Source organism: Cottoperca gobio, chromosome 9 (genome assembly GCF_900634415.1).
Source record: "Cottoperca gobio chromosome 9, fCotGob3.1, whole genome shotgun sequence".
Lineage (NCBI taxonomy): Eukaryota > Metazoa > Chordata > Actinopteri > Perciformes > Bovichtidae > Cottoperca > Cottoperca gobio.
The window spans coordinates 10098446-10122301 of NC_041363.1; the positions used below are offsets into that span (position 1 = coordinate 10098446).

The window sequence follows — 23856 nt, forward strand, 5'->3', positions numbered from 1 at the left end:
CTGATGCCATTTGATGCGTTATTGTTTTATAAGAAGTTTAGTGGGAAGTGGCCTACTCACCAAATACTCATAGAACATTTTATTCCAAGGTTGTAATATGCAGTGGTGGACGAAGCACTCAGATCATTTACTTAATTAAAAGCCCTTCCATCCAAAATGTTGCTTAAGTAAAAGTAGAAAAGTATTATCAGCTAAATGTAGCTTAATGTAGGCGATCAATATGAAAAGTACTCATTATGCAGCTCAATTAAAATGATTATAGAATATTATATTAATCTGTTGTATCACTAATTAATACATGTAGAGTATTTTAATGTTGTAGTTCTTGAATCTGGAGCGAGTTTTTTATTACTGGGTAGATTGGTTGTAGCCTATAATAGGCTATTGCATCATATAATATAGGTAAAGTACATGTGTTTTGTTATGTAAAAGATAGTAAGAAAGGACTATAAATGTCAAATACATGAAGTGACTTTATATGTTCCTATAAGTATAAAGTAGCCTAAAATGGAAATACTTAAGCAAAGTACAAGTACCACAAAATTGAGTAAATGCAGGCTACGAAGTTACATTCCACAACAGATAGTATATTATAGTCTTTTTCTAAATCTAAAAGCATTATTAATATTACTATGTCCAGTGAACAGCTCCCTTTAATATAACACCATTTAATAATACATTTATGAATACCATAATGAATGAATGGAATGATGATGGACACAGTGGCACACAGAACTCACAAAGCTAAAGACATTAAAAGATCATTTATAGGCTCACAATGTCAGTCAGTTGTTAATTGTGTCCATAGATTTAGTGCTAGTAACAGTAATGTCAGTCCTATTGTTTTCTCATCACTAATCATTGATGTACCATTTTTGGACTTTAAAGCAAAAACTCACCCTAAAATAGAATCTATGCATGCGCATATGTTAACAACATTTGAAAGTTCAGTTTAAATGTGTAGATTTTAGCAATTTAGTCCCTCAGAAAACAATAGAGATGGATCAACTGCAGTGAAGATGTCATCTAGAGCAGTAGTTCCCAACCTCGAGGTCGAGACCCCCACTGAGGTTCACCAAAGCGTCACAAGAGAAAAAAACGTATATATATATACAGTTGGAGTATATCTCAGAACATAATTAATTCCTCTGAATAAAACCAATTAAATTAAAGTTTAGGATATTATTTAAGATATAAACTTTTTTTTAAATCTCACAGGATAAAGGCATGATGAAGACCTGAACACACAGAGCCTTCATGCTAAACAGAACTTGTTCTGCATTAGAAAAATATGCAGTTAAAACAACTAAAGAGCTATGGCTAATCATTAGTGTGAATTTAAATTTAATTGAAAGTGAATCCTATTAAGTATGTATGATTTTAAAATGTATTAAAAAAACAGTATTGTAGTATTGTATTGTATTGTATTAAAAGTTAAAAGTTCCTAAAATAACATGAAAACTGATCTCTGATGTATTATTCACAGCGACTCTGCTCAAAATGAATCCAAATCACTCCATTTACTCAAACTTCCTGCTGTTATTGCTTTTACTCTTTGGGTTAACTGTGCAGTTGTTTGGCACTGTTAATGATATGCATTGAATATAATATGAAAGATCAATAAAATATGCCACTTAACGTTAGTCAGAAGTCATCAGTTTACTCAATGATAGAAAAGGGGTTCCTAAAGAAAAAAAGGTTGGGAACCGATGATCTGGAAACAAATCCCAAAGCTGCTCCAGAGAAAATTGACAATGGACAACCTAAATGCAGCCATAGTGATTTTACTGGTGAGTAAGTGGAATTGTATCTGAGACTTATCTGTTTCACAGCCTTAAACTCTACATCCAAATAGCCTAACTTTGTTTTTGCGTGTGTGCTTTTGTGTGGATTTTCCCTTTAACTATCACAACCACGTTCCCTTTAAATCCAATTTGATTACGTCATGGCATCAATGCGGAAGTATGTACTCAGGAAAGTAGCACCTTCAGTTTTGTTTACATTTGACATATAACTTGGCAAGTGTTACCAAGTTCACTTTTTGAGTAAAACGTGTCTAACATTTAGTGACACATTTCGATAGACATAGTCTTCACATAAATGTACAGAGAAGCAGATTTAATTAAGTGATAATATCGTTACCGTTTATTTGAATTAGCTAGCTAGGCGCTGCTAGCGTTACTTTGCTGACGCTGTTGTCCGATCACTAGTTTCGATTTCCTCAGTAAGTTTTCGCTGCGTTACCTTTACAGTCGGTTGATTAGTTCAGTATTGGTTATAACCGTAGTTATTGTTTAATTGCGGACAGTACCAGCTGTATTGTCGCTGTGTTGCCTTTTCTTACAGGAAATCCTCGGAGTTGATGCTGGAGCTTTGTGAAGAACCGCAGCATGTTCCCCCGCAGCGCCGTTCCGAGGGAGCAGTTGTTTTACAGTTACGGCCCGTACCCGCCACTCCCTGTGTCCCAGACCTACAACTACAACCACCAAAGACCGCCTGGTGTCAACAAGTGAGCCTGACTGCTCTGGTGTGCTAGACATCAGCATCACCACAATACTAGTAGTGAACGTTCACATGTTTACTTGTGCGCTTATCTACCGTAACGTCTGTGATTGTACACGTTTCTGTTTGGTAGCTTCTTTGTTCCCGGACCTCAGAGGTTTCCTACATATGAATGGAAGTTCAGACCACTACCTACTCCAGTCCATCCTCCCTACACTCCAACTATGACAAATGGGCGCAAGTATGTAATTTTACCATTTATTCATGACTGAATAATCAGTGTTTCATTTTCTTTAAACTCACCTCTATTTTATAACTTGTCTTTTCACACATTTCCTTATGATTGTGTTTCTTCCAGGAGGCAAAATGTTGAATACAGCCCCCACGTTGTGAAGCGCCAACGCCTGGAATCCCCTTCCCACCCATTAATAGCCTCCCCTATACCTCGGACCCCTCCCCCTCATCGTCCTGACCGGGCGGTGGCAGGGTCGTCAAGATCATCCTTCGCTGATTCTGATCGCTCTTATCCCAGTCCACCTGCTCACATCCAGCCTCAGGTGGCTGCTGTCCCAGAATGCGCCAACAGCCTGCAGATCTATGCCAAGGATAAGGTACTGCATATTCAAATGACCTTAACCCGCAGTTGATATACACCAAGTCTGACTATGTGTCCATGTGCGTTTGTGCCCTCAGTTAAGCTGTCAGATGGTGGAGCTGTTCGAGGAGTGCCAGCAGCAAGATTCCGATTTGGCCCGGAAGGAGCTGTGCCGAACTCGGCTGCAGAAAGACATACAGAGTGTCTTTGGAGGTGTGTATGAAATACAGAGTCACGCTCTGCTCTGACTTTCTGTTGTGATCCCTATTCACTCAGCGTGTTTCTCACAGTGGCACGGCTTTACTTGACTGGATCTTCAATGAATGGATTGGGCTGCCGGAGCAGTGATGCTGATATGTGTCTGGTCATCAAAGGAAATGTGAGTATCTCTGACTCTGCGCTATGTATATCATCCTAAATGGTGAATGTACAATCGTATATATGCACTTCTCTTAAACACCTGCATGTTTTCTGTTTTTAGAAAAAACCCGATCCTATTCACGTACTCTCTGTCCTCCAAAGGTTGTTCAAGTCACTGCGTAAGTAATAATAAACCACTTTTTTGATCAAATTATTTTTGAATAATTTATTGTCCACTATTTAACATGGTTGGAAAAACTCTTGCTGATCAATCTTCACTTGGATGAACAACACAATTACTCGATGAGCCTCAATTGTCCTTACTTGAACATGTATGTTTATTAGACGTTTGAAGATCATGGTACATCTCGTATGCACGGACGCATTCATACCCAAAAACTTAAAGTAACATTCAGTTTACTCAGCTTTATAAAGTGTGTCCCACGTGGACGAGGAAAACATTGTTGTGTCTTTACCATGGGAGTCGGTAACATCTACAAAGTCCTGATCCTAACGTCCAGACACCCAGAGCCTCCTCACATAAGGCCTGCAAAGTGTGCCTCTTAGGTTGATTATCATGAAAGCATAACACTTACTTACTTATTACTTAGCTTTGCTGCATACAACCAACACGCTTTGCTAAACAAAATAAAGAACATACTGCGATTTTTATTTTTTAACATATTTGATGTTTTCCACATATTCCACCAGGTGGAGCCATTTATCCAGTGCAGAAAGAGTTTCATGTTTACAAGAAATGAAACTAAAACAATCATAAATCTCATGACGTTGTTTTTGATTCACAGCATATGTAGAGAGGACTCACCTGATCAGAGCCAAAGTGCCGATCCTCAGGTTTAAAGAGAAAGGCAGGTAGGAGCAAAACAGTTGTCTAAGTCCTTCTTTTTCTCCTTTTATTTACATTTTTTATTTTTTATTATTCTTACAGCAACATTATCAAAGTCAAAAAGAAGTGTTAATATGACTCTTTTACCCCTAACCTTCTTTAGTGATCTGGAGTTTGATCTGAATATCAACAACACAGTGGGCATCAGAAACACATTCCTTCTGAGGAGTTATGCCTATGGTGGGTGAGACGGTCAATATTACCTTTTAATTTTTATAGTACTAACTAGCTCCAACTGTGACTGATCCCTCTGTTTATTAGTCCAGCCCAAGCAGCACATCTGACGCTTGAAAGGAAGATGAAAATGTTCTCTTGTTCTGACTTGCTGTCTTTGTTTGGCGTCTCTCAGCTGATCTCAGGATAAGACCCATGATCCTCGTTGTCAAGAAATGGGCACGGCACAATCGAATTAATGATGCCAGCAAAGGAACGTTAAGCAGCTACACACTCGTGCTGATGGTGCTGCACTACCTCCAGAGTCAGTACACTCACACTCACGCAATCCTTTTTCATTCCCATTGGAACTTATTGCGAATCTCATCTTGTATGTGTTGTTTTCTTTACAGCTCTCAAGGAACCTGTCCTTCCCTCTCTACAGAGGGACTACCCAGTAAGTCTTTGCAATTCATTTTAGATGTTTTTTTACTTTCTAATCCAGGTTAATTCCAAGAGGTGCAAACTTAAATCAAATAGTGTGTTTAACAGACAAATGATAGGAAATACAAATCGTTAAATGCCTTTTTAAAAAGACATTTCTGCATCACTTTGACTTTGCTTCCTCCATCACAAAGACATCAGGTGCTTGGTTGTAAATGTTTGTCCTTTTTTGTCCTGTGCCTTGATTTGCAGGATTATTTTTATCCCTTCATGGACATTGACATGGTTCCAGAGGGACCCAAACACATTCCTCCCTACAGATCAAGAAACGAGTCCTCGCTGGGAGAGCTTCTTCTGGGCTTTCTCAAATACTATGCCACGGACTTCAGGTATCTCCCAAGGACATTACATTACTGAGTCTAGTGTTTCTCTTGCCTACTTCTTCTCCCTCCCCAGTCCCCCATCTCTGCTCTCCTTCCTCTATCCTGCATCCTCTTCTCTGGTTTCATCTGTGTGGGTGAGAGGCAGGAGCAGGTGGGACCTTTGGCCTTACACAGCACTAACATGACATACCATGATCCCTGTGTTTGCAATGTGTGTGTTACTGTGCCAAGCATATGGTTGCAAAACTCCGGGAGTATTCAAGGTGGAAACTTTCCATGGGAATTAATGGGAAAATATGTAATTTAGGGGTTACCTGCTCAGGCTGTATTTAACATGTCATATGCAGATAGAAACAAACCTTTAACCACATCATAAGCAGACATAATCCATTATTTTGCCACATAAATCCATTAATTTGTCAAATGCATTCAGTGTGAAATGTGTCATGTGGTGAGTTAACAAGCTAACTAACAGGGGAAAGGTACGTCAAGCTGACAATCTGGGCTGTGTGAAAACTTTGGGTTTGTGAACAACTAAAAGTTACAATCTTGAAGTTCAAACCAACTCTTATCAAAAACTATCACATTTATCTTGCAAAGACTGAATATCACAGGGAACATTGAGTCACATCATTTAGTTTACAAAAAAAGATCTTTGTACCTTCAATTTGATGCATTTAATGAAACTCCAACATTTAAGACTTTAGAGTTGAAAGACAGTAATGTGAAGTTTAATATGTCGACTCTCAAGACTCCGATGCATTTAACATTTTCCAAAAGAATGAGTTTGCAAATCTTGGCAATCTTGTATGTTTGGCAGCACTAAGAATGTTTTATCTTTCCCAAGCAAGTTTGAATCGTTTGTTTTATACTACACTGAATGAAACTAAAACCAACTGTGCCTGGAAGATGCATAATCTATCCCCTTGTTTGTTGACTGTAGAGTGTGAATATTTTGTGTTTGATTGGCTCAAATGTGCAAAGTCACTGGTATGGTCCTTGAGGACCTTGGTCTTTGTGTTTATCTTCAGTCTAATAAGCACTAAAATAGTTCCCCCGCTTTTGTTTTGTCTTGCAGGTGGGATAGGCAGGTGATCTCTGTTCGAGAGGCCAAAGCTTTGCCCAAGAACAATTCTCAAACATGGAGAAACAAATTCATTTGTGTGGAAGGTAAACATTTCCCACCACGTAACGATACCATGAGTCCCCGGTACAGCTACATATCCAGTGAGTTACAGCAAAGCCTTTGTGTTTCAGAGCCATTTGAAAGAAACAACGTCGCCAGGGCAGTCCATGAGAAGATGAAGTTTGACGCCATCAAAGCTGAGTTTGCTGAGGTACATGCCAGTCCTGAGAACTGTGCTTTCCTGTGTATTTTCTTTCTCTCTATAAGCTGCCTCTGGGCCGGCCATGAGTTATTCATAATCCTCCTGCTTCTCATCTCCCTGTGTCTGCGCAGTCATATCGGATACTACAGGACAGGAAGGACCTGAACTCGATCCTCCCAGTCAGAACCATCATTAATAAGGAGTCATCCAGGAGATAAGGGGTTCCTCTAATTAGAGGAGCGGACAGGAGTCTTCTACCTCAAGAGAAGCCTCTCCCCAGGAACAAAAAAAGCGAGAGCTTTTGGATATGCTGAGAGACCTCACAGCCAGAAGGAATCTGGGACTCTGAATGCTCTCGCTGCCTCGGTCACATACTTTATTTCCAGTGGCAGTACGTATTGAAAATACTTTGCTCACTTTGCAGACTATGCCAAATAATATATTGAAACTGATAAGAAAAAAAATAGAACATTTCTGGAGTGACACCAGAGGGCTCTGAGATCATACTTCTGTTGGTGACTGGTGACAAAGAGACGCTGCACTGAAGCGGGATAGTAACGGTCAGTGTCATTAGAGATGATTATTGTATTCCTGGAAAGAAGTTAAGTTTACTGTAAATGTATGAAAAGACAAAAATAATACCTGCACCCTGCTCATATCTGAAGCCAGATTAAATGGAAGCGGCAACCTTTAGGTTCAACTGCTCTCGAACACGTGTAAGTCCTCTGATCTCAGTTTTAGTTATATCCACATTATTAGAGCCATACTGCACAGTTTTGAAGAAGATTCCAATAATTTGCTTCTGCCACATATATATATATATATATATATATATATATATATATATATATATATATATATATATATATATATATATATATATATATATATATATATATATATATATATATATATATATATATATATATATATATATATGCCTTTCTTTCTATTTTTCTAGGTCAGTAGTGAAGCTATTGTGGGTTTAAACACCATAGTTCCTTTTTTCTACATCTGCATCAAATGCCCTCTCCTTTTTTATTATCGCCCTCTTTAAGTTGCTAAGATCCTCTGAAAACTGAGCTCGTTTTAAGTTGGTGTTATAACGTAAGTGACTCCGAGGCGGTGAGGAGTTCACACTCTGGATATTGTCACTTCTTTATCATTGCTCCTGATGTGTTGTGTTGTTTTCCCTAGACATACCTATGCTGTGTCATTTTAGTTCTGTATCTACTTGATTTAATTGGACAAACATCTGATGTTATTCACTCATTTTCTCTTCATTCAATACATAAGTTATTTAAAGAATTTACACTTCAGTGGGACTTTGTTTTTTTTGTCTTTGCATTATATTTTTCTTCTTCTCTTTTTGTACATCTTGTTCTTTGCCGAACTTTTAAATGTTTTATTTAAAAAAAGAATTAAATATCTGAAGATGATTGTTTCATGTGAAGCCTGCTGAATTCTTTGCTAATAGAAGTTCCAAAATCATTAAATGGTACATTGGCTTCTTTTCTTTTCTTTTCTTTCAGTTGTCGTTCACATTCAGATATCTTGACTTGATCTTTTATGTTTTAAGGTCATTTCTTCTGGGGTATGGGATGTAAACAGGACTTAACAATAAACACCTGTTAAGCCATAGCACTATATTATAATTCATCACCTTGCAGATAAGAATCAAGATCTGAGACTTAACCACAGGAACTATAGATCTGGTCCAATCTACTGAGTCCATCTGATATTTTAATGTCAGGTGTCATTTGGTTTCCTCGAGGTAATTCAGATTATCAACCGTCATCAGGAGCTCTGACGTCACTTTGCACGATGTTACAGAAGCTTCTGATTCATAGCCATTAAAATAAGATGATTATAAAACTAAGGATGGCTCCTGGATAGTCACATCTTTTTTGTTTAAGTTCTCTGGCAGCTTTAGCACTGGTTAGTTTTTGTTCTGTGGTTTGACACCTTATTACACCTAGTTTTATGTTTTCTGTATAGTGCCAGTACTGGTAGGGGATAGACAACTCACAAGATGTGGCTGTGGCTGTGTTTAGTGTTGCCACCAGCCGCAGCGGGACCAGGGGGGTACTGTTTCAGCACTATATTTAACTTAGCAAGGGGGATTTTGGTCTTAAAGTCACACTGGCTAATTCAGCTGGCACAGACCACAATAGTGTTGATTTCCCCAAATTTATAAAAAAAAAGTCATGGCTAGTTTAAAACCAAACTACTTCTTGGGGTTCATTCATTATCAACTAACTCTTTGACCCAGTGAGACACTACCTTCTCTCGCTGCTCCCCTCTCTAGCTCCACTCCCCTCTTTTTATTCCCCACTCAGTCTATTTCTGTCCCTGGCTGAGTCAGATGGACTGCTCCCAACTTAGAATGACAGAAACAGGCAGACCGACTCTTCTGAAATCAGGGTGGCTGAAAACATCAAGGGGACTGTAAAATACACAGAAAATCAACATTGGGGGCTACAAAGGGAAGTGCTGAAAGATATCACCAAGATGGAGGAGTGTGAGAGTCTGGACTCGGAGATGACAGAGCTGCAGGAGGTTCAGAGTGAAGCTTCAGAAGCTATCAGCCAGGACGATGAAGACGAGGTGGAGGAACTGCGAAACAGGTGCTTTACACTCTGGATCTTACAAGCTGAATAACTTCAACTGTCGCTCACTTTATCTCTGTGTGAAGTGGTGTCTTCTCTGCTGAGAAATCTTACCATGAAATATATTGAATGGAGTCTGTGAGAAAATACTTCTTTCCGGGCATCTTAGCTCAAATACATTTTGCTTTAAAGAGAAAAAGGAAAAGTCCTATGTCTGTCTGGATATGTGTATCCAAGTGAAATAAAGCAGCACTCCATTATTTTCATTTAACATATTAAAACATCATTCAACATTTGTTCTTCAACTCATACAAGGAAGTGTCAGTCTGACGCTGCAGGCAGCCCCTATTCTAACATTTGATATTATTCACCATCCCATATTTTACATTTATCATGTTTCAAACTGGCTGCTTTAAGTTTACTTGCCATGTCATAAATAGTAGAAGACACTGATATGTTGGATGTGTTTGGGAAGGTCAGGCATCTCTTCTCTAATATTACATGAATGACGCATTGGGACGTCACCTTGCTGTAACCCTGCAGGAGCTGAGCTGTATTGATAGCAGGAGCAACAGCACATTTGATCATTATTTATTTAGCTCATCACTCACATTGGCAGCCTGGCACCCGACACCCGTGTCACTCAAGTACTCATCTTGAGGGTAGATCAGCGGGTGTTACTGTGTTTTGGGCTTAGTTGCCTCAGGTGCAAAACGTGAATCTGTGGTGGTGGTTTCGATGCTGGCACAGCTTGCTCAGATATGTTTTGATTTGATTCATTGGTTTGTTCTCGGCTTGCATTTCATGAGCTGCGCTGAAAAGATCTCCTCTTACAGACTGTTTTAGTCATTCCCTTCCACTTCTCTTGAATTGCACAAACACTCCTTCCTCTAACTCTGTCCATTTCTCTGTCTTCCAGTCTGCGAGAAGCTGTCCAGGACCCGTCTGTGAAGCCCCAACTGCAGTGCTTGATGGTGGATCAATCGTTCTCCATGGTAACTGTTCAGAGCGAGGACAGCGGTATTGTTTGGGAGACGGCCTCCAGCCGCTGCTCTACCCCCTGGGCCTCTGAGACCAGCTCCATCTCTGAAGCATACAGCATGGATGGTTCTGGAGCCGCAGGAAAGATCACCATCGTCTTTGATGAGGAGAAAATAGTCCGAAGGAGGACGAGGTCTGGAGGAAGGAGCAGGCTGGGGGACATGCTGAGCCGACCTGGTAGTTCAAGATCGGCTTCAGTGCTGGGAGTGGAAAGGCCGGAGATGGCATGGGTTTCTCTTCCCAATGTCAAACAGGAGAAAACCGAAGCAGAGCCAGGACTTGGAGGAAATCAAAAACAAAGATCAGCAGCTGTTTAGTTTGATTTCAGAGGGTTATGAGATTCTCAACATCAAAGTACCCTCCAAACTTCCCACTGTGGATGAGGAGGAGAGCACAGAGTTGCTGGACAATTTGTCTTATTTGGACCAGACTCCAAAGATCAAGTCCCGAAAAAACCATGACTGGACACTGCAACAGAATCATGTCCGGCCAGAGGAGGGGGAAATACTGGATCTGCAAGAGGTATTTATTGATTTATCTGACTGATTTAAGTCTGTTTAATAATAAGGTATTTAATTTCCACTTACTTAAGAACGAGATCACGGGTACAAGAGGCCGAAATGGGTTTTCTCAGACGGGTGTCTGGCGTCTCCCTTAGAGATAGGGTGAGAAGCTCAGCCATCCGTGAGAGACTCTGCTCCTTTACGTTGAAAGGAGCCAGTTGAGGTGGTTCGGTCATCTAGTAAGGATGCCACCTGGGCGTCTCCCTAGGGAGGTGTTCCAGGCACGTCCAGCTGGGAGGAGACCCCAATAGTTTTGGTTTAATATGTCTTTTTCTGATATTCACGTGAAATGAAAATATTAACTTATCTAGTGAAATGCTGTTTTAAACACTTGATTGTCCTCTATAGATTGACTCACCGATTGTGATCTTTCCTCAGCCCTCAAAGCCAAACTCTTCTAAGCCGTCAGCGGACACAGAGCTCAGACACACAGACACTCAGAAAGACAGTGAGGGCGACATAGACTACTTTGAGAAGTTCACCCTGGTTGATGTTGCGGTTCCTGGAGAACAAGCTCCAGAGCTGCAGGAGGAGGCAGAACAGCCTGCAGCTAAGCCCCAAGTAGAGGAGCAAAAGCCGGCTAAGGAGACAGCCACAGACAGCCCCTCTGCATCAGAGGAGTCCTTTGTCTTTGTTACGGATGTGGATATAGTTGGGGAACACCTGGATCAGGTCTTCTACGGAGAAGGAGCTCCTGCTGATGATCTGCAGCGGAGCGAAGACGATGAGGCAGAGGGTGGGATGAGAAAGAGACGAGAGAGTCAGAGGTCTGTGAAGGAGAAAGGTTCAGTGTTGTTCGGGAGTGAAGACACCATCCTCACGCCCATTTTTATCTCCCCTGGACCACCTAAGATCATTGAGCTCATCCTGCTGGAGGAGCCCACCGCCATGTCCTTCATGTACTCGGACCTTTACGAGGATGCTGTAGGCGACAGGAGGAAGATTGAGGAGGAACACTCTGAGGCAGAGAGCGTTGCATCTGAGAGGACTTATAGAAGACGTTTGTCAGATTCAGAGGAGGCGGACGGGTACCTGGAGAAGTATACTTTGAAGGATGAAATTCCCATAGTGGAGGTTCAGCCAGAGTCAGTGGAGGATCAGAGGGAGGGGAGGATGGTGTGGTCACAGAGTAGGTTTGACATGACAGGATGTCTAACAAGAGTAGTCAAAGAAGAAGACGAGGACAAGACAAAGGTAGAGGAAGCAAAGACAGAGGAGGTCAGTGTTGGAGATAAAAGTGAAGATTTACAATCAGCAACATTGGAAGAGAAAAGAGAAATAGTTGCAGAAAAAGAGAGGGAGGAAATACAACTATCCTTGGTGACTGAAGAGCAGGCTGTCAGAGAAGCATCAGAAGAATCAACTGAGGAGTCTAAACTGGGAGAAGGTCAGATGGAGGATCAGGAGGTGAAACATGAGGTAAAGGGGGATCAGACCGGATCAGACCGATGCACTCATGAAACACTCCCTGAAACTCAGCAGGTGGACAGTAAAGTAGAGAAAACAGAGGAGAGTGAGGAGCATCAGATAGAAGTGCCAGCAGAAACTAGCATTATAGAAACTGAGCAGCCATGTCAGACACAAAAAGTGGTAGAAAAAACAGCTGAGGTGGTTGTGAAGGCCGCAGAGGAGACGGCTGCGGTAGCACCCGTAAGCAGTGAGAAGAGTTTGTCTGAGGACAGTAAGATGGTGGCTGCTGATGAGAAAGTAGAAACCGAGGCCCAAGCAGAAGTGAAAGAACCTGAGACTGAAAGACAGGAAATACCAGCCCCTGCTGAGACATCTCTGTGTGAGGAAAAAGAAGCAGCAGAAGTTGTTCCTGAGGATGTTCCACCCGTAGAGGTCATCACTGACTGTGACTCTGAAGTACACGCGTTAGTGGAGGTAACTGAGAAAGCAGTGGATGACAAAGAGATCCAAACTCAAGTTCAGATTGAGCTTCAGGAGGTTCAAGCAGCAGCTTCTGAAGGAGAAGAAGACGCTCTAACAGAGGAAACTGCAGTTGAGAAGCAGTCGTCTGAATTTATTACTGAAGCTGATCAGGAGTCAGAGCTTAAAGCAGAGATTTCAGGTGAAGTAACCGAGCCTGCGATGCCAGAAGAAGTCAAGACAGATTCAGAGGGAAAACAGCATGACATACATGAATCCAACCAGCATCAACAAGAGGAGTCAGTACCTGACAGTGAGCTGATAACTGAAGCCAAAGCTAAAACACCCACAGAGGACACAGGGAGTGTTGCTCAGGAGAAGGTGAATGTAGGTGATGAGTTAATCCTCCTTGTCCCCAAAGGACAAGCCATAGAGATGGACATAGAGATCAGTCAGACGTCAGAGAAGACGACAAGCGATACAGGAGCTATTTCAGAACCTGACAGCACAGGTGGACCTCTTATAGCACCTGAAATCACCACAACATGCCCCCCAGAGACTCTTCAGGCCCCAAATAAAGAAACAATGACAGAGCCTCAAGTAAAACCAGAAGTTGCACTACAGGATGACACACTACCCAGAAACAGGTTTGACAATAGGTACTCTCCTCCAGCACCTGTGGAGGAGGCCAACGCAGAGGAGCAGAGGATGGATTTGGACTTTGAAGAAGACGAGGGCATCTCTTCTCCTCTGAGGAGCTTTACTCCCCAGGAGGATTTGTCCGGGATACACAGAGAGGATATACAGTCAGAAACAGCCAATGTAGAACAAAAGGTAGAAATGCACAAAGTGGAAGAGGCCCCTGAAACAAGCGTCGTTCAAGAGGATTCAAGTCTAGAGATTGATCTGCACAAAGAGGGTGTAGACCAGAAGATGGAGCAAGATGAGGCCGTTGCAGAGGCTCCAGAGGTGATTGCTGAGGAGCTTGAATATGAGATAATATCTAAACAGGATGCTATAGAGATGCCAGAACCTGAAACACAGAGAGATGCAGAGGAACCAAAACCTGAGTCTGGTCAGGAGAGAGAAGAGAGGATGGAGATGGAGGAGAAAGTATTTGATATGTCCCCAGATGAAGAGCTCATTGAGGCAGACTATGAAATCATCGATGCAGAGGAGGAGAGTCAGGCCCGACTGGCTGCTGAGCTGCAGGGGATGGACTGGTTCTGTCTCAACTGTGGATGTCTGCTGTCAGAGGACGACTGCAGGTCCAGTGAGCATCACAGGCACGAGGTGACGGCTGTGAACCAGGCCTATGATGAGACCAAGGTAATTTACTGTGTGGGAACATGTTTTATATGTATATATATATATATATATATATATATATATATATTATGATATATAAGTAAGTATAAGACATACAGTACATATACATGATAAACAAGGAAACTCATTAAAGGTTCTAAATGAATACAATAGATATTAATTGATTTACCACATTTAATTATTCCCCTCCCTATAATTAACATTTAAAAATAAATAGTTTAGCTGGAAAACTATGTATTACTACTAGTTAATATTAGAGCGCAGACCGTCAATAACTATTAACATTATGTTGTGCAATAAGTACTGTTTAAGTCAAATGTATGGCTTAGTTAATATGCACAGTATTGATAAGATTATTTCTAAATATTACGCAACGAACGTGTATTCAAGGGTGTAGCAAAATGTAAAAAATAGTTTTAAAGGACTATAGTTCAACATTTTAGGAGCAACTAAATATCCAAAATGTTGAAATATTTCTTTTTGGATCAGATTTCTTTTCCTTCTGTTTGTGGCCTCAGAGACTTTGATCATATCCACAGGCTGCTGCTGCTGCAGTGACACAGCAGCAGATCTCATGTGTCATTGCATGCTGTAATCAAATATACACTTTAACAGCATTATTACAACACACGGTTCTGATCGTCACACACTTTACTGGCATTCGTTTTGCTCATCATATAATAAAGTGGTCCTAAATTAGTCGGCTGTAACCTTTCCATTCATGCTGGCAGGTTGAATGCTCTCAGGCTGCTGGCAGGCTGCAGCCAAGCACATTGAACTGTTGTGATGTAATGCTCTGCTTTGATCTGTGGAAAGGTCCAGTCCAACATTATAAAGGGGAGACTGATATGTGATCTGTACACACACACACACACACACACACACACACACACACACACACACACACACACACACACACACACACACACACACTGTTCTCCCTCGCTGTCCCTATGGGTCAGCACAGGGTCAGTCATCTGCTTTTTAAAATATGTATCAATATTATAACACCTTCTAGAAATCGAAAAGAAAGTGTTGTTGTCTTTTACTTGCAGTTTTCCAAAAGCAGTCTGTCCAGTTTTTAACCTGCAAGATCATGCCTTGGACACTTCATTCACCAGGAGAGACAATATTCAGTTTTCAAGTTGTTTCTCTGTAATTTGATACATTTATATATATATATATATATATATATATATATATATATATATATATATATATATATATATATATATATATAATGGGTTGAAGTGACAAAGAGCGTTTGGTAAACAATCGCAGTGAAGTATTTGGCTTCTAAATCAAAGGAAAGCTGGCACAAACTGTGGATGATCAAATGTAATGTCCAGATGATATTTGAGCCAGGTGTTGTGCATGTGTGATGTAAATAAGACAAATATCAAAGCTATAATGCAAGTCTGACTTCAATCGAAGTTTACTGAAACAACTTTGCAAAACTGTATCCAGTTCAATTCTCTGATCTAGAATATGCAATCCACTCCTTATACACCTCGTCAGACATGGATGTGTGCAAGTATGCTCACACATTCTTCCTCACACACACACACACACACACACACACACACACACACACACACACACACACACACACACACACACACACACACACACACATACCTGTCTTCTGACTCTTAGTGGCGTCTGTCAGTGACGGGGGATCGTGCCATTCGTCCTCCTAGAATATCTTGCCTGATGATTCCTCTTAAAGCTGCAGTAGGCAACATTTGAACCTAAAGATGAACTTGTTGTATTGGTCGAAATAACAACAGAAAGGAGCATCCACCTCTTGTTAACTGGGACCCCACAGATCCATTAGATTACCTTAATAAAGTTCATATTTCACATATTTATTATCATATATTATTTGTGTGGAAACTACGTTTGGTTCAGTTTTAATGTCATATCTACATCCTTACAATAAACATATCTTTCTTTAAAGAAGTTTTTCTTATGACAATATTCACATGCACATATGAACTATTTCAGAAGTTATTCTGCACTGTATTGTAGTAGAGTAAACAGAGCAGGAATAATTACTAATAAATAAATAATAGGAAATACTGCTAAACAAATAATAAATACATATAATAATTACTATTAGCTTTGATATGTAAACATGATATTTAAGTGTGTTTCTTCATCAGGAGAAGCTGAGTGGCTGGATCTCAGAGCTTCAGGGGAGGTCAGAGAACATCGAGGACCTGGTGTCTGAGATTGAACTAGGCTACAACTCTGTAGAGGTAAAACAAACTTCACATGTAATACTAAATGGGACTAAATACCTCTTTTTAATATTTGCCATCAGACCAATATATACATAGCACTTTCATGAGTTTACATGATACACACTACTTCATTTGTGAATATTTGTAAATATAATATCCATCCCTCCCCTCTCCACCAGGACCAGTGTGTGGAGAGCGAGGCGGCGATGCAGGCGCAGAACGAGGAGATGATGGCTCTGGTGATGGAGCAGTACAACATCATGTCTGTCAGCATGGAAGAGGAGAAGAAGTCCAAACTGGAGCAGCTATATGACCAGATTGTCTCCTTCCAGGAGAGCATTGACTCCGCCAAGGCCACTCTGGAGACCACAGCCAGAGAGACGGAGACTGACGCGCGGGTGAGTCCTGAGGCTTGTTGATCACCATCGGCCAAACATCAGGGTTTATGACATATCTGATAAATACCTCTTTTATCTTTTCTCCCACTAGTCACCTGAGGACATTCATGCAAGGTAATGTGCTTTCAGTGAATGGAGAGTGAGCTAGTTTGCTTTTCTTAACCGTTTATACTAATATTTTACTAGATAATAACAACGGTCCGCTGCTTGACCTGCAGTCAGAGTTATACCTTATGCTCTGCTCAGGATATAGAAAATGCATGTTTTGACTTGTGGCTGAAGGCTAATTCTATGGTTGTGTGGTTAGTCTCAAGGTAGCTCTGGACTCAGCCATGTCACTAGAGCTGGGTCCCAAGGGCCTGCTGGTGTTCGAGGACTACGCCAAAGGCAACACCTCCAGCTCTAACCTTGCACAGCGCAAAGGAATCCCAGGTTGGTCTGATGTAAACATCACTCTGCAGATACACCTGTGATCTCTACGACGTCTTGTGCAATGTGCATATATACTATATGTGGCAGATATAAATCTTGTGTGTCTCCTGGTCTGTGCCTCAGTGCCTCAGAGGCCGACGCTGCAGCCTCAGGAGCCGGGCTCAGCCACCAGCACCAGCGTCACTGTTTACTGGAAGGTCAACCCTGGAGATATCATAGACTGCTTCCAGGTCTACTGCATGGAGGATCCACAAGGAGGTAAAATTGTTCAGGAAGGTGTTTAAACTGTGGCCAACGTTTGCAGTCCTCACATCTTATTTTTATTAGTTTTTTTAAATAACCATCTACTTCTGGTGAACTGATGTACTGTTTTGACAGAATTTAAAGCTAAAGGATCATTTTAATTAAAAATGCAATTAATTCTTATTTGTGTTAAAGGGTTAAAGGGTTAACCCTAACCCTAACCCTAACCCTAACCTTCAAAATCAAAAATATTTTCCATAGATAGAAAATATATTTTCTTTCTACCAAACTACACTAACTACTTATCACAACAATGTCTGTGGGTTATTTTGAGTGACCAGGTCATTATTTATGGGAAGAGAAATAAGTTTTTCAAAAATATTTTTCTTTGGCACTTTGAGCACCACAAGCCGAGTGCCATCTAGTTCGAATATATACTTGATCTCATCTCGGCAACTTACACCAAAACAATCTAGATTGATAGCTAGCACATGATTTTGGGGTGAACTGTCCCTATAGTTTAGTATAGATTTTCACAAATACACATTTTTATAGTATTTTAAAGCACATCTGCAAACATTGTGATGTAACCATGGGAACATTCACCAGCATCACTATTAACTGAGCTTCATAAAGCTGTGATGGATTGTAACTCCTCCATCTCTTGTGTTGACCCGATACCTGCAGCATTCTTTAAGCGGATATTCGACAGCATTTCAAGTCACGTCCTAAATATTATAAACACGTCTCTTCTAACGGGCATCTTCCCAGACGCCTTTAAAACAGCCGTTATAAAACTCTTGCTAAAGAAACCTAACCTAGACAGTAATACGCTGACCAACTATAGGCCAATATCTAACCTTCCATTCATCAGCAAAATACTAGAAAAAATTGTCTCAGTCCAAATAAACTCCTTTCTTAAAGAAAACAACATCCGGGAGGAATTTCAATCAGGCTTCAGAGCATGCCACAGTACCGAAACTGCTCTGACTAAAATAATTAGTGACCTCAGACTAAACTCTGATGCAAACAAGGTCTCAATTCATATCCTGCTAGACCTGAGCGCAGTATTTGACACGATCGACCATGACATCCTAATTAATCGTCTGGAAAAACTGCTTGGTCTTTCTGACTGTGTATTAAACTGGTTCAGAACATATATCAAAGGGAGAAAGTATTTTGTCAGGCCTGGAGATCATGTGTCAGAGAAGCATGATGCCCACTTTGGAGTTCCACAAGGGAGCTGCCTCGGTCCATTACTGTTCTCCCTATACATGCTACCACTGGGGGACATCATTAGAGAATACAATGTGTGCTTCCATAGCTACGCGGATGACACACAGCTGTACATCTCTGCTGAACCAAATGATGTAACAGCTGTTAACTCCATCACCACCTGTCTGTCAGCAATAAATAAATGGATGAGCAATAATTCCTTAAAATTAAATGAGAACAAAACTGAAATCCTACTAGTAGGTCCTGTAACAAAAAGAGAGATGATGCTGAATAACATGGGGAAACGTACTCCTTTGATTAAACCTGAAGTTACAAGTCTTGGTGTTATCATAGACTCAGACCTAAGCTTTAAATCCCACATAAACAAGGTGACAAAAGCATCCTTCTTCCACCTTAGAAATATAGCTAAAATCAGACAATTTATAAATCAAAAGGATGCTGAATAACTAATCCATGCTTTTATCTCAAGCTGACTCGATTACTGTAATGCACTCTTTACCGGCCTCCCAAAAAAAATAACAGAGAGACTTCAGCTCATCCAAAACGCTGCAGCGAGGCTGCTGACTAGAACCAAGAGGAGAGAGCACATCAGTCCAGTGTTAGCCGCTCTACACTGGCTTCCAGTAACTTTTAGAATTGACTTTAAGGTCCTCCTTCTTGTATACAAAGCCCTAAACAGAACCACACCAAGTTACACTGCCAACTCTCTAATAAACTATGTGCCCCCAAGAACATTACGATCATCCACTACTGGTTTATTAAATGTTCCCACAAACATCCAAAAGAAAATTGGGGATTGCAGTCCTTTATCAATTATGCACCAAAGCTATGGAACACTTTACCTGCAGACATTAGGGAGGCAAGCTCTCTCAGTATCTTCTAAATCTTATATGAAAGGTGCTATACAAATAAAGCTTATTATTATATTCTTATTATTCTTATTATTATATTATCTTGTATCTATAACAGGTAAAGATTTTGTTGTTATGAAATCTAACTGTGACTTTCTGAGTTACTAAATACCTTTTCAAACAGTGCATGTTGATTGTTGCAACTGCTGTTGTCCACAGCTGTGTCCGAGGAGTACCGCGTGACAGTGAAGGAGAGTTATTGTGTCCTGGAGGAGCTGGAGCCTGACAAGACCTACAAGGTGTGGGTGATGGCTGTCAACTATACAGGCTGCTCTCTGCCCAGCGAGAGACTCGCCTTCAGAACTGGTCAGTCCACACAGAAGCTAAAAGTTACAACAATAGCACAACTTTGTCTTTACTTGGCAGCCAGAAGGGAGTTTTGTTATATTATGTATCTACATTTCTGGGTGTCCAGAAAGACCTTCAAAGACAAAAGTGAATTTGTTCTCTTTCAGCTCCATCAGTGCCAGTGATCGACACAGAGCGCTGTACTGTCATGTGGGATTCAGCCACGCTGCGGTGGAATTCGGCAAATCTGACTCCTGCACAGAGTTACACCCTGGAGTACTGTCGCCAGTATGAACTGGAGGGAGAGGGGCTCAGGTGGGTGTTTGTGTTAACCAGATAGGTTCATGTATATAGAGTGATTTAACATATTTGCAAAGCCAGTCAATTTGGTTTAAAACAAACTAATAAACTGTATATCTGACATAAAAATGTAAAGACACATATCTACTACTTGCTCAAACAACTTTTTATTTATGTTCTTTCGCTGCTGCAACAACTGAATTCCCCCTCTGGGGATCAATAAAGACTTATCTCATCTTAGCTGGACAAAAGATCTAGAGTACAATATTTTATACACCAATGTTTCTTTCTTTCTAACTTTAATCTCTGTGTGTGTGTGTGTGTGTGTGTGTGTGTGTGTGTGTGTGTGTGTGTGTGTGTGTGTGTGTGTGTGTGTGTGTGTGTGACATCTCTCAGGTCCATCTCGGGTATCAAACGCTGTGAACAGAGGGTTCTCCTGCAGCCCAATGAGAATTACCTGTTTTACATTAAAGCTGTGAATGACTCTGGAGCCAGCGAACAGAGCGAGGCTGCACTCATTTCCAGCAAAGGTAACAAAACACACTGTGTTTGTACTTCTATCTGTGTGTAACATTACATAAATACAAAAGCAGGACATAATTCCAGTAGTTTTTCTTTAGACACTTACCTGTGACTGCTTTCAGGAACAAGGTTCCACCTGCTGAAAGCCTCCGCTCACCCCGCTCTGGAGCTGTCAGGGGATCAGTCCACCCTGCACTACTCTCAGGATGCACATGAAAACACAGCATCGACAGACAAACAGTGAGTTTCAGTCAGCTCCTGACACTCAAACCAGAGTTTATACATATGTGTAAAAAAACATCAACTTTTGCAGAGGTCCACTGGTTTGGAATGAGATAATATAATGTCGTTATCTGTGTCTGTTTTTAAAAATAGCAACTACAATATGTTATAGCTTGAATACCCTAAACAGCCGGGGACTTCTAAACTAGTTACTCTACTCTGAAATCCTTTTAATTGTACTGTTATTTCCACTTGACCTATATCTGTATTTAACCAATGTTCAGACTGATGGAATAAATATGTTGGGACCATTTAGTATTAGTAATTAGGGATACGTTAGTTAGTTTGTAGGTTGTAAAAGTTAATGTATAATACATTAACTTCAAAATCAAGACAACTAGTTGTAAACAAATATTTAAAATACTCTCTGCTCGGTGTCTGGGCCTCTACTCTCAATCTTCAGAAAGTTTATCAGTGTGTCCCATTTCACATATCTCTATTATGTCTTATGATTGTACTTTCATAAACTTATGTGTTTTCTAGGTGTCCATCCATCCTGGGTGAGCTGTTGCCGGCACAAGGACGTTACTACTGGGAGACCCTCGTGTCAGGAAGCCCAGCCTACAGGCTTGGAGTGGCATACAGCACAGCCAATAGAAACAGCCCACTGGGAGAAAACAGCCTGTCATGGTGTTTGCAGTGTATCCCTACACCATCAGGGTATGCATAAAGCATCCCCCCCCCCCCCTTACTTTATTGTCAGATTGTTTTTCTTGCATCACAGCAGATCCATTTGCAACATCAACAAAGACAAATATGTAAAACAAGTCTACACACATTTAACATAACATTACAATCACTGAAGACAATTTGTACAATTTGTTTACCCTTCAATTTCAATTTGATCTGGGATTAAACTCTGTATTTAGTTTTAGGGTTGACTGGTGCATCAAAGAGTGCTTCAGTCTGACCTTAATAAATCGTGGGACCCTGTATATCCGATTTGATGGAATTCATATTTGCTGTTCAGGACCAGCCTCAATATGTTATTGTGGTAGGCTGATTCATAGCGTTTCTCAAATAGTTGACTGACAATCTTTGAGCAGATTTCCATTTGGTGGAGCAGTTTTGACATTGAAGCGGTGGATAAACACTTGTACCATGTAGTATTACACAACTGTACCTCCCCTCACTGTTCTGCTCTCAACCCTCTTTTCTTCACTCTCTTTGTCTGTCCAGCTGCAGGTATCAGCTGCTCCACCACGACGTTCAGTCCAGTGTGTTTGTGATCGAGATGCCTGAGCGAGTGGGTACTTTCCTGGATTACCAGTTTGGTCGTCTATCTTTCTACAATGCCCAAAGTGGTCAGTTGTTAGGCACTTTCTGCCAGCGCTTCACCCAGCCGTGCCACCCGGCTCTGGCCCTGGAGATGCCGGGCAGCCTGGAGGTCAGCATGGTGCTGGAGGTGCCGGAGTTTACCAAGGACAGCTAGCTCTGTTATCTGCCTCACACACTGAGGAGTTTACAGTTCATGTTGGACATAATTGAGAAATCTGCAGATATGACAGGACATAAAATATACTGATATCCACATTTAAGAAAGAAGACATACTGGGTCCCATTCTTCTATGGGTTTGTGGTGAGATCCAATCTAATCAATACAGTGCAGGTCTTCTCTGAATAACAGGAAATCAATTCAACATTTATCTCTTTTGTTAGCAGAAATTAAAATGTCTTGTAAATACCAAAAACAGGCAGTGAAAATGAATATTGACGTGTGAAATGTAGTGCCATTAATCTTTTTCACAGGTGAGAGTCTTGTTTTGTATTGTCATGGAGAAGTGAAATGTCGTGGGTAATTTTGTAAGATTGATACATAATGATAATGTGATTGTTTTGTACTGTTCTGTAAATGTTCTATAATTTACTCATGTTCAGAATATTGAAGTCAAACACTCACTGTACCGAGACACAATAGTTAAAGCCTTTTGAAAGTTTAGACACTGAGATTATAGCTCCAACATAAATACTGTTGCACTTTCAAACTCTATTTCATATTGTGCATTTGTGTAAATAACCTTTGTAAACACATGTGATCTATTCTATATTTGTTATGTGTGACCCGCTGCAAGAGGGAATGAATCGTTTTCCTTTCTTTGACTTGTAAACTGATTTTCACGTCTGCGCGAAATGAACATGTTTATTTTTCTATTTGCTCAACTGGACTGATTGTTTGTTTTCAGCTCATCCTGACGCACATTCACCACTAGAGGGCCTCGGCACTCCATTAGCTGTGATATTGTCTCTAAATCCGTCTCAAATGCATTTCTGCCACCAATCAAAACAACTTCTGCTAAATCTATCATGCATTTAGACATCCAGATTGCTTTTGATGACTTCCAGCTACTGTAGATTTGGGAGCCATACACCCTGCTGACAAAGCTACATGGTTGTCCAGGGGACATGTCTTTCACAATTATTATACAACTATTTTTCCAGGCACTCGTACCTCTTCCCCGCATTCCTGGGGAAACGGAGAGATGGGAGGGAGATGATGGATGTGGGGCAAACACATGCAGACCATCAGAGAACAGCGGCAGGCTTCCATGTGATCTGTTGGACTGCTCAGCTGGAAGCTGAAGAACAGCTCTCTGAAAGGTGACAGCCTCATTTCACTGAGACTGGGACTCATAGCGCAGTGTTGGGAAGTTGGTACTACTTTCATTGTAGCTAACCTCCGAAAAGGGATCCGTTACAGTGGAAAGTTAGGATCCAGTCTCACTGCTGCAGACTGGGGATTGTTTTTGTACCTCATCTCAACAGCTTTGTTCTTTGACACGTGAGATTAGCTTCATTCTACAAACTAACTGAGAAAAATAAGATGAAAACAGTGCCTTTAATTCACTGCAGTTGAAAGGATGCAAGCAGGTAATATATATATATATATATATATATATATATATATATATATAGCC

General features: G+C 40.8%; 3 protein-coding genes across 3 annotated transcripts in view; 2 read left to right on the forward strand and 1 right to left on the reverse strand.

The window, feature by feature from the left end:
• homer1b (homer scaffold protein 1b) overlaps positions 1-2908 on the reverse strand; it is a 28624-nt gene extending 25716 nt beyond the window's left edge. Inside the window, exon 1 of the mRNA XM_029439725.1 lies at positions 2806-2908. The gene's annotated coding sequence lies outside the window, so the exon portion shown is untranslated. The remainder of the gene's footprint in view (positions 1-2805) is intronic.
• tent2 (terminal nucleotidyltransferase 2) lies at positions 1943-7192 on the forward strand. Its single transcript, XM_029439722.1, has 15 exons — positions 1943-2224; positions 2347-2509; positions 2636-2743; positions 2861-3113; positions 3196-3310; positions 3388-3476; positions 3579-3636; positions 4264-4330; positions 4468-4544; positions 4714-4842; positions 4931-4974; positions 5214-5350; positions 6423-6514; positions 6602-6681; positions 6804-7192. The coding sequence occupies exons 2-15, from the start codon at positions 2391-2393 to the stop codon at positions 6888-6890; spliced, it is 1455 nt and encodes a 484-aa protein (XP_029295582.1). The 5' UTR covers positions 1943-2224; positions 2347-2390; the 3' UTR covers positions 6891-7192.
• A 1893-nt stretch (positions 7193-9085) lies between these two features.
• On the forward strand, positions 9086-23101 carry cmya5 (cardiomyopathy associated 5). Its single transcript, XM_029439276.1, is given in 15 exon segments — positions 9086-9299; positions 10201-10588; positions 10590-10844; positions 11264-14083; positions 16249-16344; positions 16509-16727; positions 16819-16841; positions 17035-17159; positions 17283-17417; positions 19709-19855; positions 20005-20152; positions 20534-20667; positions 20782-20899; positions 21425-21601; positions 22121-23101. Coding segments are annotated over 15 exon segments (5154 nt in total). The 5' UTR covers positions 9086-9183; the 3' UTR covers positions 22374-23101.
• The last annotated feature ends 755 nt before the right edge of the window (positions 23102-23856 follow it).

What these genes read in the sequence shown, in the direction of transcription:
- tent2 (XM_029439722.1), top strand. Translation starts at nt 2,391, where the DNA reads ATGTTCCCCCGCAGCGCCGTTCCGAGGGAGCAGTTGTTTTACAGTTAC. An exon ending in AGGTTTAAAGAGAAAGGCAG is followed by an intron (nt 4,331 to 4,467) that starts GTAGGAGCAAAA and finishes AACCTTCTTTAG; the next exon opens with TGATCTGGAGTTTGATCTGA. An exon ending in CAAATTCATTTGTGTGGAAG is followed by an intron (nt 6,515 to 6,601) that starts GTAAACATTTCC and finishes TTTGTGTTTCAG; the next exon opens with AGCCATTTGAAAGAAACAAC.